Genomic DNA, 19,579 nt, shown 5'->3' with positions numbered 1-19,579 from the left:
TACATCAATGTCTGTTTATACCTTTTATTGATTACCTATCACCATCAAACATTTTCATTCTTAATCTTCCTCCTTGCATGTCCGCTTTTTGCGACTGACACACTGGCGCACAGATGCGAAACACAGATTACAGGCACAGCCTCTGCGCACAGATTTTCACTCCATGAACCCAGAACGGCTTTCGCCTTAAAAAAACAAACGTGTCCCGTCTCAACGTTAGCGTGCTCGCACACCCGCACACAAATAAGTTTGCGTTGACCACGAATACGAGAGGCAAACGCGCCCAGAAAGGAAGCAAGCCGCGCGCTCAGAGCCGGCGACCCCGGCGGCAACGTGGATGGATGGCTGAAATATAGGAGCGTCCCCTTTGAAACGGGTTGGTAGCAGTAGCCATCATGCTCATTTTTCTCCCTCTACCTTAATTATTACTTTAGATTGGTTAACTATACCATCATTCTATTTATAAAATTTTTTCCCCCGCCGGGGTGGCGCAGTGGTTTCTGCGCTCGACTACTGTTCCCAAGGACGCGGGATCGAATCCCGGCTTCGGCGGCAGCTTTTCGATGGAGGCGAAAAGCATGGCGCCCGTGTGCTGTGCGATGTCAGTGCACGTTAAAGAACCTCAGGTGGTCGAAATTTCCGGAGTCCTCCACTACGTTGAATCCAAGCATTTTCTTTCATTGTATGCCAATCATGTTGGCCAATGTGTATTTTAGCCTTTTCCTAGCACCTGTTTTCAGCAACAGCCAGTTGCTTCCACCCTCCTGTAACCTTATTCAACATTTTATACCTGTACAGGTTTGGGGCCACCCCCCCCCCCCCCGGTCTGGATATATAAAATATATAGAGGCCTTCTAGAAGGTCTGAAAAAAACTTAGTACGGCCACTTGACAAGCTGGTGTGAAAATGCAGCAGTAAGCATTCAACAATGCTGCAAGCTTCCTGGAAAAAAAAAAGTGCTAGTTACTGTTGGAGTAGGCTTCCAAAACATGTCAAACAAGCTGACTTGCTTCAAGTCTACATGAATGAGAGGCATAATTAATTGCCTTGTGTAGTTGTACCATTCATTTATGTTCTTGCACATAAATACATCTGCAAAGCCAACAGGAATATTGTTTGGTATATGACAGATGAGTACTGCAAAATACACCACACTCAGGTAGTACATTGACTTTGTGCATTTTGTTTATTTCAGCTACTCTATCGATCAGCACCAGTTTCATAACTTATGCACTTGTCGATTCTGTAATGGCACGCCTAGCGTTGCGGGCCCCGTCCTGGTCTCCAGCAAACATAAACCACCTTTTCGTGGCATCTGCAACACACGCCTCCGTTGTTTCGAAAAGTCTGCGCGTTGCACCTGCAAAATAGAACACATGCACAAATGCCAAAAAATGAAGCACTTTGAACACTGAAACCAGTTGGCAATGACATTGCATCTTTTAGAAGAAACACACTACAAACAACAAAAATGAGACTAAAGGAAAATGCTAACACAAACTGTGGCTGTTTCATGCAAAGCACTGAAAGGAAAATGTGTGTGCCAGTGAAAGACCATAAAGTAAAATTCATCTACAATATTTAAATTCGATGGGATTAGCTTGGCCACTATCATGAAGGCGGAGTGCGTGTTTGGTACTCTTGCTGTCAATGCATGCCAGTATCTGCACAACTGTGCACTTAATAAATTTTGGTAAAGCTAGGAGGCTCTGCTTATACAATGTTTTTGTCCTTTTGGCTCTGAATTAATGACACTGAACCAGTAAAAAGGCACTAAATCTTTCATAGAAACATTTTTGTCAGAGTATGCTTTTGTCAGAACAGGAGTTGGCCACCCTGGTGCAGTAATTGGCCACAACCTCCTATGATAAGCTCCATAAAACCCCGGCCCTCAGTCACCAGCGGCTGCGGAACAACTGACCACGGCGGCGGTCAGACCTGTGACGCAGCAGGGGGTGCTAAGAAAGCCTGGCTACGCTGGACAGGCCGCCATTGGAAACTGACCCTGGCAACGTTTAATGCTAGAACCCTAGCTAGTGAAGCTAGTTTAGCAAGGCTGTTAGAGAAACTAGAGGGCATGAAATGGGATGTCATAGGGCTTAGTGAGGTTAGGAGGCCAAATGAGGCATATACTGTACTGAAGGATGGGCATGTACTGTGTTATCGAGGTTTACCAGAGAGGCGACAACTAGGAGTAGGTTTCCTTGTCAATAAGTATATAGCGGGTAATATAGATGAATTCTATAGTATTAATGAGAGGGTTGCAGGCATCGTAATTAGGCTTAATAAGCTGTATAAACTGAAGGTTGTACAGGCCTATGCACCTACGTGTAGTTATGATGACCAGGCAGTTGAAAGCTTCTATGAAGATGTAGAATCGGCAATGCGAAAAGTAAAGATGCAGTATACTGTACTAATGGGCGACTTCAATGTCAAGGTAGGCAAAAAACAGGCAGGAGACAAGGCAGTAGGTGACTATGGCATTGGTTCTAGGAATAGCAGGGGGGAGTTACTAGTTGAGTTTGCAGAGCGCAATAACTTACGAATCATGAATACCTTCTTCAGCAAACGGAAGAACCGGAAATGGACATGGAAAAGTCCTAACGGAGAGACTAAAAATGAAATAGACTTCATAATGTGTTCAACCCCGGCCATTGTGCCGGATGTAGAGGTAATCGGGAAAGTGCGATGCAGTGACCACAGGATGGTGAGGTCCCGAATTACCCTAAATCTGAAGAAGGAACGCAATAGATTAGTAACAAAGAAACCCATCAACGAATTAGCGGCGATGGGGAGGGCAGAAGAGTTCAGGATCTCGCTACAGAATAGGTATTCAGCTCTAACTGAGGATGGCGACATTACCCTAGAGGCAAGGAACAATAATTTCAGAGATATCATAACTGAGTGCGCGGTAGAAGTAGGCGGTAGGATAGTTAGAGAGGATACCGGTAAGCTGTCTAAGGAGACAAAAGATTTGATTAAGAAACGCCAGAGTATGAAAGCTTCCAATCCAACACACCAGATCGAATTGGCCGAGATATCAAAGCTAATCAATAAGCGCAAGGTGGCCGATATAAGGAAGTATAACATGGAGAAAATTGAGCATGCTGTAAAGAACGGGGGAAGCCTTAAAGCGGTAAAGAAGAAATTGGGCATAGGCAAAAACCTGATGTATGCGATAAGGGACAAGGCGGGCAATGTCATCACTAATATGGACAAGATAGTCAAAGTAGCCGAGGAGTTCTATACAGATCTCTACAGTAGCCAAAGTAGTCAGGACCGTAATGAGATTGGCGGTAGGGAAAAACAGTCAGACGTTCCACCAGCGACGAAGGACGAGGTCAAGAAAGCACTAGAAACTATGAAAAGGGGGAAATCAGCTGGAGAGGATCAGATAACTACAGATTTGCTGAAGGACGGGGGGGAAATCGTGCTAGAGAAACTGGCCACTCTGTATACGCAGTGCCTGGTGTCATCGACGGTGCCTGGTGTCATCGACATCGACAATGAAGAAGGTCCTTCAGCAGCGGGCGAACCCTTACAACAGACCATAATTCGCTACATCCCCTATTGAGTCCTTTCCAGCTTATAGTCACCAGTGAACCGTTCCGCGAACTCATTTGCTCTGTGGTGTGAGACGAACTGCAAAAGCTTTGCAGTGTGCCTCAACTGCAGGGCGCCTTTAGTGCTGATATCATTCGCGACGAGGTACAAGCCATCAGGCCTCAGTCACTGGGTGATGACCTACAGTCTTACTCAGCAGAGTTCAAACATACGCAGATATTTTGGCACGTTCTGCCCCATTATCAGTGCCATTTGTCCCTGTACGACAAGATCCAACGCCACCTTTGTTTACTGCACCAGCTCAGGCACCAATTTTTCCTGTATCTCAAGATCCTCTTCCATGCATGCAGCTGGCCCAGTACACTTCAAATCAACGACCACCTTGGCAAAGATCAGACATCTGGCGTGCTCCCGATCGATGGCCCCTGTTTTTCACTGTAGCGAGCCTGGCCATCTCTTTCGACAGTGCCCTTATCGTGAACTAGGCCTGCAGGGTTTTGCCCCCATCGCGCGACAGCCACCTTATGGACGACGACACAGGGAAATCGAAGCGTATGTTCCTGAACAGCGTCTATATTCTCAGCGGCGGCTGTCACGATATCCTCCTTGCTGCCTCATCCCAGACTCTCACGTGAGGCACCTCAACGATCCCCTAGCCCCCGCAGGGTAAACTAAAGACGACGACCTCTGGGGAGGGGGTCGCTAGAAGTCATCACGATGAAGTCCCTCCGACGACGGGGATGTCAACTGCCACAGGCCCTACGAAAAAGACGTCGGAAATGCATAACTGCTCATCACTTGACATAACTGCTTTTTGGATAAACACAGGTGCGTTAGTGGACACCGGAGCGAACTTCTGTATTCTACATGCCAAACTGGCCAAGCTGCCTCGAAAAGTTATGACTCCATGGTCCAGCACACCAATTCGCACCGCTGGTGGACACGTAGTCACCCCGATAGGACAGTGCACGGCTCGGGTGCAAATTCATGACACCACTTTTGTTGTTAAGTGCCTTGAGCTCCAGGAGTGTTCGCGCGACTTGATGCTTGGTGTGGATTTCCTGCGGGAGTTTGAAGCTGTTATTGAGCTTAGGCAACACACCGTCACGTTTTCAACCGCGAACACGGATCGTGACTCGGCCATTGAACAGTCTTGTTCGGCGCTTAAATTTCTGTGCACAGTGTTATAATTCCCCTGGGCCAGTGTTTTTGAGCGTGTCGCCTGCGGATGTCTATGTGATGAGACAGTGCTTGCCGAGGAAAATCATTCACTTTTGTTTACACATGGTATTTGTGCAGTCTGAACCCTCATCCACCCTCGCCAAGGACAGTCAGCGGTTCTGCTCACGAACTTTTCGAATGAACGTCAACACCTATTTCGTTCTACTGCGATCGCCTTTGCTAGCCCATTCGAAGAACCTTCAGCCTGCTCTGCATCTGACACCGTGAGCCCTCCACTCGGCCCTTTCGATTGCATCAATATTAGTTTGGAGTTCGCTCATGGATGCACTTGATCATTGCATAATTTTTATTGAAGCTGTCCTGTGGTCTATATTTCAGTCTACGATAACTTGCATGAGCACAAGTAATATGCAAAGAGCAATCACTGGGAATGCAGCGTTTTAATTGCGCATTTACTATGTCTTCCGCTTAGTTTCGCGAAATGTCCTGGCAACGGCAACTTTTTTATTTTTGCTCTCATTTTTTCCTCCCTCTCAGCTCATTCCTTTCCTTCCACTCTTTGCCGCTACTTTCCTTCTCCTCCTGGGCGGTTTCATTTGTCCGCCCCCAGCCCGACGTTTTTTTTCCTCGCTACTCCCTGCCCTTTCAGTTTTCTTAACCTCGATGGTTGTCCGCCGTGCACCTCTAGCTTTCCTTGGGATCCCGACATGCTAGCGGCTGTCCTTGTGTCATTGTTGGAATACATGCATGAGGAGCTCACGGTGCATTTTTTTAGCAACCTAAGTGACACCAGCACGCCACACAGTTCGCCACGACTTTCCCACTACAGAGAAAACTCGTGTGAGCGACTTGCAGATACGCACGCCTACCACGTGCCGAGAAGCGGCATCTGATGTCGAAGTACTAGCTGTCCGCTTCGCCCTCCCCTGTAAATGTGATTTGTAAAGCCCGTCTGCCATTCCATACACTTTATTCATTTGTGTCATAATGATGTCTACTGAGCTGCTGAACCTCCAATGAGCTGTGTCTCATGCCATAGAGCTGAATCGAGACTATAGTACAATAATTTTTTTGTACTTATTCGTAGATGCTCTAACAGATCTTGTATTCATTACACGCCATCCTGCTCCGAACAAGTGGTCCAGCGGCTGGCTACCACCTGTTACAGTCCCCTGTCCTAACTTAATTTTGTGATAGAATTGAAAGTACTGTTAAAGAGGCAATGAAAATCGTTAAAAAAAAAGAAAACTAGCATTAAAGTCGGGATCTGAGGCAGGACGTTCTTTCAACAAAAGAGAAAAGTAGGCGTGCTACAAACCTTACATGCCTGACAGAGAGGAAAACATGCAAATGTATTGGAAGCTGTAGATCTGTGCTGCTGTGTAGTTTCCCATTCTCATAGCTGCTTTATTAGGTTCTACTATAATACAAAATTCAGTCCTTTTACTTCATTACTTTAGAGTGAGAGCACTAGGAACAGCCACAACAAACTTCTTCCGAGGTGCCATGAATGTGCAGATACTTGAAACTTGACAGACCGAAACAACGTGTGCATACTGCTGATCCTGATACTTGATAAAAATGGTTTTGTCGAGTTTTTGGGAAATATGTGGCTGGCAAGCATTCTTGTGGTGTCAAGATAAGGAAGGCTGAGCCATCATGAATAATCTTCTCTATCATTCTAGTGGTGTCAAGATAAGGAAGGCTGAGCCATCATGAATAATCTTCTCTATCATTTTAGTGGTGCCAAGATAAGGAAGGCTGAGCCATCATGAATAATCTTCTCTATCCTATCATAAGTTCCATCAAAAAGTTTGACAACAGAGTTGTTTGTTTTTTTGTTGGCACTATATGCAGAGGTTGTCAAAATGAACTTGTCCATAATCATGCGCTTATACTGAAGAACCAGGGAAGAAAATTGTCTGAAATATTGCAGGGCACCTCCATGTGCGATGAATGGCATTCCCCTTCCAAAGAACCGCATTCCCTCTCCACAAACTGCTACAGCCTTTTGAGTAATATGGTTCTCCAATGAGGTACAGTAATGCATGACCTTTGTATTGTCTGTGAGGTCACTGAGTTTAGACACTGCAGTTTGCAATGCCATAGCTCGGCAAATTTGCTGAGGAATACCATTACCTGCCTTTATACGAGCTTTAAGATACCCATCTCGAGATTCAAAAGGAAATGCAGAATGGGCCCATAAAGGCCCCCACAGATGTTTGCTCTTCACAAGATGACCTAATTGATGGACTTTGTAGGTCATGCTACTTTTTCCGTACAAATGTCCTGCCTTGACCGTAAATTCTAGCACTAGTAAATCAATTTCATCGATGTCAGAGATGAAGATCTCCTGTAACATCTCGTGCAAGGATTCAACCAAAAGCGCCCAGTGGCGAAGGTATCGAGCACCAAAGAAGTCCTCTAAGACAGACATGCTGTAGTAGAGAATCCAACTATCTAGATCCTTCGCTTTCCAAAACTTTCTTTCATAGACCTTGGTAATCTACCAACATCCTTAGGTGGCCTCATTTCAAGAAGCTTTTTGTCTAACTCTGCTAGCTTGTTTCTAATGTAAAACTTCCTTCATACCTTCAAGCCAATATTCTAGAAACTGAGGTCCAACTCCCAGAAGCACACAATTCATATAGTCTCGCACGACGGTGTCTGCAAGAGCCACAAAAACGTGTCAGTTCGCGACAGTCGAGGGGATCTGACCAATTTGATTCCTGATCGTTGCTTGTGATCAGCGGACACGGCACCTTGGCTTGGCTTGTTTTCGCTAGCATTTTGTTTACGTTTCAGTAGAGGGGTCGAGTACAATATTTGGCCGCATGCCCTTCTGTCTAAAACGCATAAAGAGTTTAAAAATCTGCTTCAGTCCCAGTAGCAGCCTAATGCTTGCAAACGAATCACTCGTTTATCGCCATGCACTCTATTGCTTGTTCCTTGTTCCCACATGAAACAAATCTGAGCGCGTATCTAATTCAGCGAAAATGCCAAAATTCGCCCTTAAGCAAACGATCACCACACAACTCCGGCCTGTCCTAGCTGCCGAGGTCAACACAACGCGCTAAGTGGTGTTCGTCGTGTGCAGTATAAGCTCCCCGTTTAGTGAACACGTCTTGCGTATGCAATCAGTCTTGCACAATCACTCATATGGTAAACAGTGTCTGCGTGCACGTATGTATCATAGTACATACCTCATCAATATTCGAAGACTTGTCACGCTCGTATCTTGTCGACCTTGGGAGCGTTTCTTCAAAGCCGGCAAATAAATGTTGCTTATAACGTTTCTTCTTCCGTTTCGTTGAACGCTTGGCTCATTCTAAACTATCGTAGTGAAATAGACGTTCCAGTGTCGATGAAGATGGTTTATCGTCCATCTTGTCTGAGCTGCTACCACGCCGACGCAGACACGAAGGAATACAGAAATCAACATTAACTAATATTCGTGATGCAGGATCAGAATGACCTTCCTGATTTACTACTACGGCTATTTAACGCCACCGGGTGGTATGAGACAATAATGCACACACGAAAAGTCGACCCTGTGGAACAATACCACCGTAATGTGGTCAAGCTCGTGGCCGCCATGAATTGATGTCCATAGGGATCTTACACTGAAGTGAAATGAAAGGGTGAATTTTGTTTAATTCAACTTTAGAATACATTTTAATTTAAAACCGAATTAAATAAATATTTTGCGACAGCTTGCTTTCAGACGCTCGAAGGATTTGGACCAAATGGGAGATTGTCAAGACGTCAAGATCGACCCTATTGTCCCTGAAATATATTGTTACGTGGCGGCAAGCAATGACAACAGGAGAACAGAGGACAGAAAGAAGATGCTCCATGGTCGTTAGAAGACGTTTAATGAATCTGTGAGCGGGCCTAACGCGCACGCTCCTGCCCGCGCCACTGCCCTCTTCTTCCTCCTTTGTCCGTAACATGACCCGGGGCTACGATCGTCCTGATCGTAGACGAAGTTTACCGATGATGATTCCATGGCATGATGATGGGTGGGTCTGGATGCTTGAAGAAGAGGAAGAAGTAAGAATATAACGGCTTGCCGGTACGATGTCTGATGCGTGGGTGATCCGCCTCCCCTAGAGCTGTCAACCCTCCGTCACCAGAGTCCATGGGACCGATGGCTCGAGATCGTGTCGGGCAGCTTGGGCGGGGGTTGCGTGTTCGTGTCCATCGGTTCCTTCGGGTCCTTCGTCTCGGTTCTGATTGGTCTGCCTTTTCTTGTCTTAAGGTCCGGGCTGGTAGTTGGTCAGGTCTGGGCTTGAGCGGCTGGGGCAAAGCTGCTCGGCAATGTCCCTGGGCCCTCGGTTGATGGTCCCGGCTTACAGATGGTGTCGATGCTCGAAGGCGAGGATGGGCATGACGTACGCTGCACCTCCAACCAAGTGTTACGTGGCGGCAAGCGATGACAGCAGGAGAACAGGACAGAAAGACGATGCTCGATGGTCGTGAGATGACGTTTAATGAATCTGTGAGCGGGCCTAGTGCACACGCTCCTGCCCGCGCCACTGCCCTCTTCTTCCTCCTTCGTTCGTAACAATATCGACACGATCTAATACAATCCATGTACGACTTCTTTTCTTTGTTGTTTTTAATCCTTGCACCGTGTGGCTGTACCGGGTCCATTGTTTAGGATAATTACGCATGCATGTGTGCGGTACGAAGATGATTTAACGCAGGCAATTGTGTCGGTGCATGATATAACAGACTTGAAACCGACGGGGCCAACCGATTTTATCGACGGTGCTCGGTACTACGTAAGGTACAGTCAAACGGAAAGGACCACGAGGACGACGACTTTGACAAAGGCAGAATTCTGCTCTTGGGAGGTAAGTCGACATTTTCACCCCTGCAGTAGTTATGTAGACAGCCGCTGCACACCCTCATACCCCGCCATGGTGGTGTAGAGATTAGGGTGCTCGACTGCTATACCCAAGGCTGCAGGATCGAATCCCGGTCACAGCGCCCGCTTTTTGATGGAGGTGAAAAGCAACGCACCCTTGTACTGTGCAATGTCAATGCACATTAAAGAACCTCAGGTGGTCAATATTCCCACAGCATTCCACTGCGGTGTCTCTCATAGCCCGAGTTGTGTTTTTTTTCTTGCCAACTCCCGTCGCTGTGGAATTTCCTTAACAGTTTGTTGATTGTACAACTTTTACTTCCATCGGAAACGGGGAGTCGTGTGCCCGCGGATTAGAGGCTGGCAGGTAGCCCTTGGCTTGTTGCTGCCTCTTCCGCCAGATGGACGGTGCGGTGCTGGATCGCAGGGTCCGCGCTTCGCAGCAGGGTATCCCAGGCTTCTCTACTTGTAATATTTTGCCCTATCCCTGAAGATTGTGGGCACTCCCAAATTATGTGGTCGAGGGTCCCTCTCGCCCCGCAGTGTTTGCAGAGATCATTGTCCTTGAAGTCTGGTAGCGCGTGAAACGCCCAGACCGGGTTCATGAACGTATTAGTTTGTAGCCGCCTCCACGCGACAGCTTCTCTATTATTTAGCCTAACATCTGGAGGGGGTACCAGTCTACGTCCCAATTTATAATGGTCGATGATTTCCCCGTAATTTTGCAGACGCTCGTCGTATGCCCAGTGTTCGTGGGGCTCGACGGCTACCCGGAAGTAGAGCTCGGGCTAGCTCGTGAGTTGCCTCGTTACCAGAGACGGCAGCGTGAGCGGGTGTCCAAATTAACTGAATTTTCCTATTTATCGTTCTTTGGGTGAGGAGTTTGGCCGCCTCCGGCGATATCCTCCCCTTCCCAAAATTTTGAATGGCAGTTTTGCTGCCGCTAATTATGAACTTGGCTTCTGTTCCTACGCAAGCTAGCGCTATCGCAACTTCCTCCGCAGTCTCTATGTTGCGGCCTCAGATGGCTGCCGCGGATACCGGTGCCCCTCTGCCATCGACTACCGAAGCTACCGCCGCACCTGTTCTGCCACTTGCCGCATCAACATAGACTACTTCCTTTGCTCCCATGTTCTTGAACCGTTGCTCTAGAGCTTCGGCTCGTTTGGCCCTTCTTTCGACATTAAATTCTGGATGCATATTCCTAAGGAAGGGGGGGACTACCAAGGCATTCCTGATTTCACTATTAATTGTGACTTTTTTTTTTACAGTTTGTGGACTGCAACTAGATTTTTGTTACAGTATCTCGGGCCGACGTCGAAATGAAGATGGCGAAGAACAGAATCAGAATAAAAAGTCAGGATTCCATAATCATCTGAGGATGAAGTTTTTCGAGAGGAGAACTTAAAAAGGCAAGAAAAAGTAAAAAGATATAAAGTATTTATAGCTAAGAAGTCTGCCGTTTTTTGTGCAGATTTAAAGTACTTATACAAAGTTTTTCGTGTTTATTCTTTTTTTTTCCAATGTAGAAGCTTTAAAAAAAAAAAAAACAGGACACCTCCACAAGTCCAACCTGTTGAATATGCTGGAAACAAAGAAAAAGAATTTAAAAAGAAGTATGCCGACCAACACCGAAAATGGCCAAGACTTCCCCAGAATTCATCGCTTCAGCCGAGCCCAAGGGAAGATCCTCTAGGGATGAGCTTGTAAGCTTACAGAGGCAGTTAGCTGCAAAGGATGAAGAGCTAATTAAGCTTAGGAACCTGAATATGCGGCTTCAGGAAGAAAATGGAAGGTGAGAACAATTACAATATTCACTGTTTTGCTTTTGGCGATATAGAATGTGGAATGCCTATCTTGATTAATTTATTGAAGGCCAGTGATTCAGTGCATATCACACAGTTGAGCTGACATACACCTTGTTTTTAGTGTTCTTCAGTACATACTGACCCTATTTCTGCTATTGTTTGGTTGCCAAGGAAGCCCTGTTATGATTTTAGAGGTCACTGACGTTTTACTATATTTGGAATGTACATTTCTGATTGTTTTAGACAAGGACAAGTCGAACCATGGACTACATGTGCCATTTGCCTCAAGGCAGCCATGGCTGACGGTAAGGGGCATAGGAAACAAATATTTTTGGTCTTATATACAGCATGTTCTTGGTGCACTTGCTTTGCTGCTGCAACTTTATGTCCAAAATTCCAAGGGAGCACTGTTACATTTTGGAAATTACTGTTTGTCTATATTTGAAATGTAAATTTGATTCTTTCAGACATGACGACCACACAGCCAACACATGATGCACTGCACATACCATCCACCTCAAGGCAGGTCGACTAATGGTAAGGAGCATAGTAAATTTCTAGCTTGCACACAGCATGTAAATTCTGCTGCACCTTTAAATACAAAATTTCTTCCAGTCATTACTGTGTACATCAAAATTATTTTATCATGCCGAAAAAGAGGACTAATCAGTCGCAGGCATCATACTATGAAACCAAATTGTTTTGTTTCAGCAGTGTATAGCAGATCATGAAATAACTTCCAGCCACAGCAAAACTCACACTCACATTGCAGTCAGAGCGTGATACCTCAAACTAATGCCTTAGATTCTTGGCCATGCTCCCAAAAGTATATTCCATGCTTACATGTGTAGGCATCATACTATAAAACCAACTTGTTTTGTTTCAGCAGTGTATAGCAGATCATGAAATAACTGCCAGCCACAGCAAAATTCACACCTACATTGTAGTCGGAGCGTGATACCTCAAACTAATGCCTTAGATTCTTGGCCATGCTCCCAAAAGTATATTCCATGCTTGCATGTGTAGGCATCATACTATGAAACCAAATTGTTTTGTTTCAGCAGTGTATAGCAGATCATGAAATAACTGCCAGCCACAGCAAAATTCACACCAACATTGCAGTCGGAGTGTGATACCACAAACTAATGCCTTAGATTCTTGGCCATGCTCCCAAAATTATATTCCATGCTTACATTTGTAGGCATCATACTATGAAACCAAATTGTTTTGTTTCAGCAGTGTATAGCAGATCATGAAATAACTGCCAGCCACAGCAAAATCTACACAAACATTGCAGTCGGAGCGTGATACCTCAAACTAATCCCTTAGATTCTTGGCCATGCTCCCAAAAGTATATTCCATGCTTACATGTGTATTTATACTACAGATAGCATTACTGTACATTACTGTGCACATGGTTGCTTTTTTTTTTACAATAATGCAGGGTTATAACAAAACTATACTCCCATAAACTTGGTTTTACATCAGTGCTAGGTGCTGAATTTTTAGTAAAACTGTGCGTAAACCTCCCTCTGTATTTCAACAAAACAAACTGGAAATTCAAGGTCTTGCTTCTGAATCAAGAGGTAAGAGAAAAAATGTTTTTGATGTTACGTCTATTTTATTTCAGCACCCAAAGAACAGCCTCTTTATGACAGGCCACTGCAACAAGAGAAGAGTGGCTCTCGAGAAAGGTTTGTGGATGCATGTGAAGAAGGCATGGTAAGAACAATTTGTTTTTTAAACAGTGTGATACAGTTGTCTCCATTTAAAAACTATCTTCACGGCTCTCTGTGACTCCTGATTTGAATATTTTTGTTCATAGTGTATAGTAACTTACTCTGTTCCTTCTAGCATAACAAATGTAAGTCACTCCTTAAAGGTTGTTATATATGGACTTGTTTTTGTTGAAAGGTTTTTTTGCAATAATTTGTAAACTTTGAAGGTAAACCTGGGACAAGGAATCATTATCTCCGAATGGCAGGCCCTATCGAAGACCACCAAGAACACAATCTTCGTTAAGAAGCTGGCTGTTGCACTCTATGGTCCGAAGGAGCTAATGGAGAGGTCGGCCAAGGGTAAGCATTAGTCTTAAATTTATAGGTGCCGATCAATAAATGTTTTGCAGCTTTCTGAACTCTTGACTAATATAAGCTCAAGTCATTACAAGACTGAACTTAAATTATGTTTTTATTGTTCCAAGGACGGTACTGCCCAAAATTTCCAACCCAGCCAAAAAATCAGCCGATCTCCTTGAAAGCTTGCAGTGATACAAGGTAAATGGCTGATTTCACTGTTGGTCACACGTTTCTTCCTGTTTGTTTATCGTAGACGTACTGAAAGTGTGTTATTTTTTATGCTAGGTGGTGTTAAGGAGTTACGTAAAAAATGTTTAGGTTGCCTATTATACCTGCACACTTCCCAAAATATTTTTCAAAAGTGCTCTGTTTCACAATATTTGCAGTTCTAAGAACATACCAATAACAGTTGTATGATTTAAGTGTTACCTTATCACTGTCTTCAGCATTTGTTGTCGATCCTCTGTCCTATATTCGACAGGGTGCGTCAAGTGTTCTAGTTTAAATGAAGTCATATATAAATTCCCTTTAAAGGGTACGAACCAAACATTATTATTCACAATTTGTTCATCACATGAAGTCCCTGGACATTAGGCAATTAAAGGATTTCCAGCATCCAGATTTGACAATCCTGAGCTTTAGGAATCCTCAGATGTAGATTTTATTGCATTTTCAGTTATCCCTGGAAAATGGAGATTGACAAATTGTATGCTGCATTGTTGAGAATTTTATCACAACTGAGCTTAGTTTTGGGACCCGTTATTTGCAAAAGTTGCATAAGCAAGAAAGTTGAAGGGACCATGAAATTAATTTACCAAGGTCAGACAAGCGATAGGTAGTCCATCACTCGTCGCTCCAGTGCAAGAATTTTTGAGCTAGCTTCATTAACAGCGAAGATATTGATGATTGAAAATAATGCTCCTCTCTCTTCTGAACTTGTATGCTCAGAGGCACCAGAAAAATAAATAGAACAGCGCACTGTACTCGCCCATGAAAAACATCATTAGTTGATGTTTAGTTTACCGACATCCCGTTGTAGGGCCCCTTTTCTTTATCTTGTGTTTCTCCCTCCTGCAATCGTCGATCACTGCTTTTTTTTATTTCTCATCCGCCTTTACTCCAATATGGACACCGAGCTCGAAGTGCAACTGCCGTCAACAGAAAAATGCGGCAGCAATCGATCAGAAACATGCACGAAAGTAATGGTGGAGCTTGTGCATGCACGAGAGGCACGCGCACCAACATGAGCAGACGACTCTCCATGTGTTCCCGTGATGTCATGGCCTTTTTGGTGGCAGCGAATGGCAGCCTCGGCTTGTCACTCACGTGTACTCATGATGTATATCATACCAGAGAATAGTTTCAAAAATTCACTGCTATGCACTACGAATCGGGGCACGAATATTAAGAACTTTTATAAAATTAATAAATTGCTGGCTCCATTTTAAGCAGTGATACGTTTGGAAATTGCTAGAAAAGCACTCATCCTACACATTTACCAAGTTCGGTACTAGATTTCCTCCTTTCCAATAGGTAGCATTTGCTACTACAATGCTTCATCCCAATATATCACAGCTTTCTTGCTAGTGGGGCACTTAATACTCACGCACTAAAGCTTGCAGTAGATCTGGTTTTCATGGAGTGATATCCGAAAGTGACATCTTGAACCTCACAGAGAAAAAAATGCTAGAGGGACTACAAGAACAAAATGTGACTAAGGTGCACCGAATCAAAACAAGAAAAGACAACAAGTAAATACCCAACCCCAGATGCTGCTTTAACTGCCAACGTTTTGGTCATGGCTCACAGAGTTGCCGAAGCTGCAAAACATGTGCTAGATGTGCTGCAAAGGACCATGTATCCGATGACTGTGCTGCTGCGCCGCATTGTACAAACTGCAAGGGGGACCACCCCGCATACTCTAGGTCATGTCAGTCATGGAAAAAAGAAAAGGAAATTATAACAGTGAAACAACCGAAAACATCATTTTCAAAGAAGTACGTGAACGAATCAAAGATAAAAACCCGTTTGTTTTCACAGTGAAAGCAAACTACTCCAACATGGCATGGAGGGGCGACGCGCCACACTTGGATCTGGTTCCTGCTCAGGCTATGCTGCACGCAGGAGCACCTCCGCTTCAAACAGGGACATCAAAAGCTGCTCTGTCAGCTGAGAAACAGGGCCCGCCGGCTCCTCAACCAGCTGCCCAAAAGGCTTCTTCGCGGAAGAAGCCTGAAATCTCTTCTCCCGCAGCTCGTCTGTGAACCTCCAGTGCCTCCGAGCAGGCAATGGATACTACCCCTCACTCGCCCCCGCTCCAGCAGTGGCACTCTCTTGAATGAAAGAAAAAGAGAGCAAAATAAAATAACAGAACCGGATAATCCGGAAACCTAAGTTTTTAGCTCCATCTTCACAAATAATTAAACATGGCATTTCTGGTCCGCTGGAACTGCCGCGCACTCATAGAAACTACAGTGATGTAGCTGATTTTCTAAATTTACTTGCCCCGGTTGCTCTATATTTAGAGGAGACAAACCTTGGGCCTAAACACCATAAACATTCTAAAAAAGTATAAAGTCTTTCACTGTGATTGACAGCAAGCAAATAGGTTATCCGGAGGTGTTGCTATCATTCAGAATTCTGTCGCAACTAATCAAATTGACCTCAAAACTAATTATGAGGCAGTTCCGGTCACTATCCTGCACTACGAAACAATAACATTATGTTCTGTATACCTTCAACCCCATTCTAATGCCACACTTCATGACCTGGAATCACTTTTTAAACAGCTACCAGAGTCGTATCTGGTAGTTGGAGATTTTAATGCACATTCCACTTTTTGGGTAAGTAAACAAACCGATAGCAGGGGCACAGTTTAGAATATTTTATTTTGTGCAATGTTTGCCTGCTCAATACTGGCAAACCTACTTACTGCTCGCCAAGTACTGGAGCAATGAGTTGCTCAGATCTGTCTTTTAGTTCACCATCAATTTTTACAGATTTTAAATGGGATGTTCAGGACAACCCACAGGGAAGTGATCATTTCTCTGTCACAATCAGCTTAACACCTTCACCAGCCATCACACCTAACAAACCACGACGGTGGAAGCTTCACCTAGCTAAGTGGGTATTATTTCAATCAAAAGCTAACCTTGAAAATATTTATTCAGATCACCTCAGCGCAGATGAGCTGAACGAAAAGATTACAACTTTCATCATAGCTGTCGCATACATAGCTATCCCACAGTTCTCAGGAGCTGTACAAAAAAATCACAAGATCTGGTATTCGCGAGAATGTAAAGAAGCAGAAAGAAAACAAAACAAAGCATGGAGAATTTTTCGCAGGCACCCCACGGATGAAAATCTCAAATTTTAAGCAGGCAAGGGCCAAAGCACGATATGTCCACCGCAATGCCGAAAGGTCTTCCTGGCAAAAATATATATCTTCCATAAATAGTTCAATCACATACCAAAAAAATGAGATTTATGAAGTTTACAACTGCATGTAACTCACAGGTTGAAATTACTATGTGAAATGATTTTGCTCTATGAATGCCACCAAGATGACAATCAATGTAATCCACTTTGAGTCATGAACACCAGCATGTTCATTTTCTCATACAAATTCATGTTATCTACAAAAATTAAGTCCTAAGCTTAAGGGGAACATAAAAATCTATTTACTAAACCAAAAATGCACATGAGAAACAGGTATTCCATCAGTGCGCTCCACAATTCAAGAACATTTAAACTAGCTTCAGTAATGCCAAACGTATTGGTGAACATAAAAGACATTCCTCCTCTCCCCCTCAACTCAGCACATGCTGACATGCAAGAAAAAATAAGTATCAAGATGACCGCCTGCTCGTATAAAGGCAAAAACTTCCTCCTGTTGTGCACGCCACCACGCAACCAGTAGCTTGATGCTGTGCTCATTCTGCTTCTCTGACATTTCCCTCTCCCCTCAATCTCTGAAAACACCCGTTCGATCATGTGGTGTAGGGAGGTGTTTAGGGCTTACAACTGGATGCACATATGTAGGTTCGAATTCCTACCACTAGCTAGACTAATGATGCATGCGAATTACCAAAGCTGCATGACACCATGCAGCAAGCTGCAGTAAGACAGTTGCATCAAAATTTTATACATAAGATCAAATCTGGTGTCTGTTAGATGCCTTGCAAGTGAATGGCATGACATGCAGCAGAGGTAAGGGCCTTGGCACAGGAGTATCTTTTGTGCATGCTCCTGTCCAACTCATTGCTTCGGTGGCTTTAAGATATGAGCACAGCGTGACGGATGTGGACCGACAGCGAGGCACAATTGAATATGTAGCTTCTAGTAGCTCTCGTAACGGCATACATTGTCATTCATTTTATACCTAATTAGCACAACTAATTTTTACTCATGACAACAGTGCCATGTTGCACAAGGCATATAAAGCTTCAGGCTTAAGAAAACAAGTGACAATGTTCCACCAGAACCAGTGAGTGGGCACACCCAGAAAGCCCAATTGCTATCGTTGATAAGAGGCCCGCAAGAAGATGTCACCCTATTCGGTTTCAAGTGGATGCCAAGTACATTTTATTATTTTTCTTTTGATAAATCATACACTCCTCTCAGCGCTTTTAAATTTGACTTGCATTTCGCAAAGACCATCACTATGAATTCCTTGTGTTAAAATATTACTTCAATTACTGTTTCAGAGTCCCTTTATTATAACTAAGAAAAGCACAGGCATGTTATGTTCATTTTCATATATTTGTTGTCACAATACTGTCACATAGCGAGCTATGCCCATGTCGCGCGCCGATTTTTCTGACCCGTGCACAGCCGGGAAGCGGTCTTTTTTCTTGCCTGCACGGCGTGGCTGTGCTTTCTCCTTCTTGTTGGGGGTGCGCACCATTGTAGAGATGGCCTTGCTCACGCCAGGGCGTGGTGAGGCCTCCCTTGACCTCTCGGCGGGTATTCTTCGCGATCCACGCCGTTCGGAAAATGGTTAATTGGCTGCGAAGCAGGCGAGCTGTTGGAAGCTCGCGTCCCAGCCGGATGACACCTGAGGGTTTGGGGGCGACGGCTGAGAGCGCGGACGGAGCCTTGTGTTCTGTACCATCTGTGTCCTTGCTGCCCATGTGGTTCTGGTTCACCTTTTGTGTATTTGTGTGCCAGGCAGAGATGCGCCGCGTCTTCTTGAAATTCACGAGGTGCTCACAAGGAAACAACCTCGTGGGCACCGGCGTCCTATTGGTTCCTCGGCTCTAAAGAAAGTCGTCTCATTGGCTCCGTCTAATAAGTGCATCCGACTGGTAACAACCACTGCCTCGAGAGTCCTGAAAAACGTTGGCGAGAGGGGTTTTGGCGGAAAGTGAAGGAGGACAGCGACCATCCGAGCTGCTGCTCGGGACCCCTGCTCAGATGTGTATGCCTGACTGATGTGTTGTTAATCTGAGTTTGTTGTTTAATTGGTACCACTTGATTCGCTTTAATGTTTGTGCTCATCTTTATTAAATTAAGTTAACTTATGTCATCCATCGGAATCACCTGGTCCTTTTCTTCAATGCAGCGGAGCCGTCATGCCGTCACGGAAGTCCAACTTGCGAACACTTCGTTACAAGTGGTGGAAGGTGCGGGGTACGACGACCCCACTCTACTGGAGATGCCTACATCTCAGGAGTGATCCGGACATGTAGGCAACAGCTGACTTCGCTACGATGACGAGCTGCCAACCGAGGCTGTTTATCCCCTCCTGTATTTAAGGGAGCCCCGGAGGAGTCCTTGGCGGAATGGCTGGCAATTGCTACAACCACGTCTCATCGTTGAACGCTTGGGACAGCGACACAAAGGTGAAATTTTTGTACCTTGCTCTCAATGGCGACGCGAAGAAGTGGTATACTGCAACTGCTTACCGGTGCGCCAATTTCGTGGAGTGATTGGATGGCGACGCTCAAGACTGGCTTCAGCAGCCGCCACGCGACGGAAGTCGCTTACCTTCGGCTACAGAATCGAGTACACCTGCCGTCGGAGTCTCCGGAGCAATACTTCTATGATAAGCAGCTGTGCGCCAGGGTCGACCC

At 44.9% G+C, this 19,579-nt stretch overlaps 1 protein-coding gene and 1 pseudogene across 3 annotated transcripts in view; both read right to left on the bottom strand.

Annotated features, from left to right (window-relative positions):
* Positions 1-1,181: 1,181 nt before the first annotated feature.
* Positions 1,182-19,579, bottom strand: part of LOC146188633 (uncharacterized) — a 200,176-nt gene continuing 181,778 nt past the window's right edge. For 2 of the 3 annotated variants that reach the window (XM_084603867.1, XM_084603868.1), the window contains exon 4: positions 1,182-1,360. In XM_084603867.1, the coding sequence (XP_084459993.1) occupies positions 1,258-1,360 (103 nt within the window). In that variant the 3' untranslated portion in view covers positions 1,182-1,257. The remainder of the gene's footprint in view (positions 1,361-19,579) is intronic. The other variant, XM_084603865.1, reaches the window with a different exon arrangement.
* On the bottom strand, positions 5,995-18,637 carry LOC146188639 (uncharacterized; annotated as a pseudogene).

Source organism: Amblyomma maculatum, chromosome 5 (genome assembly GCF_055883805.1).
Source record: "Amblyomma maculatum isolate TAMU_Amacu chromosome 5, ASM5588380v1, whole genome shotgun sequence".
Classification (NCBI taxonomy): Eukaryota; Metazoa; Arthropoda; class Arachnida; order Ixodida; family Ixodidae; genus Amblyomma; species Amblyomma maculatum.
Note: the sequence above shows the minus strand (reverse complement) of the source record. Positions and strands in the feature narration are given on the sequence as shown.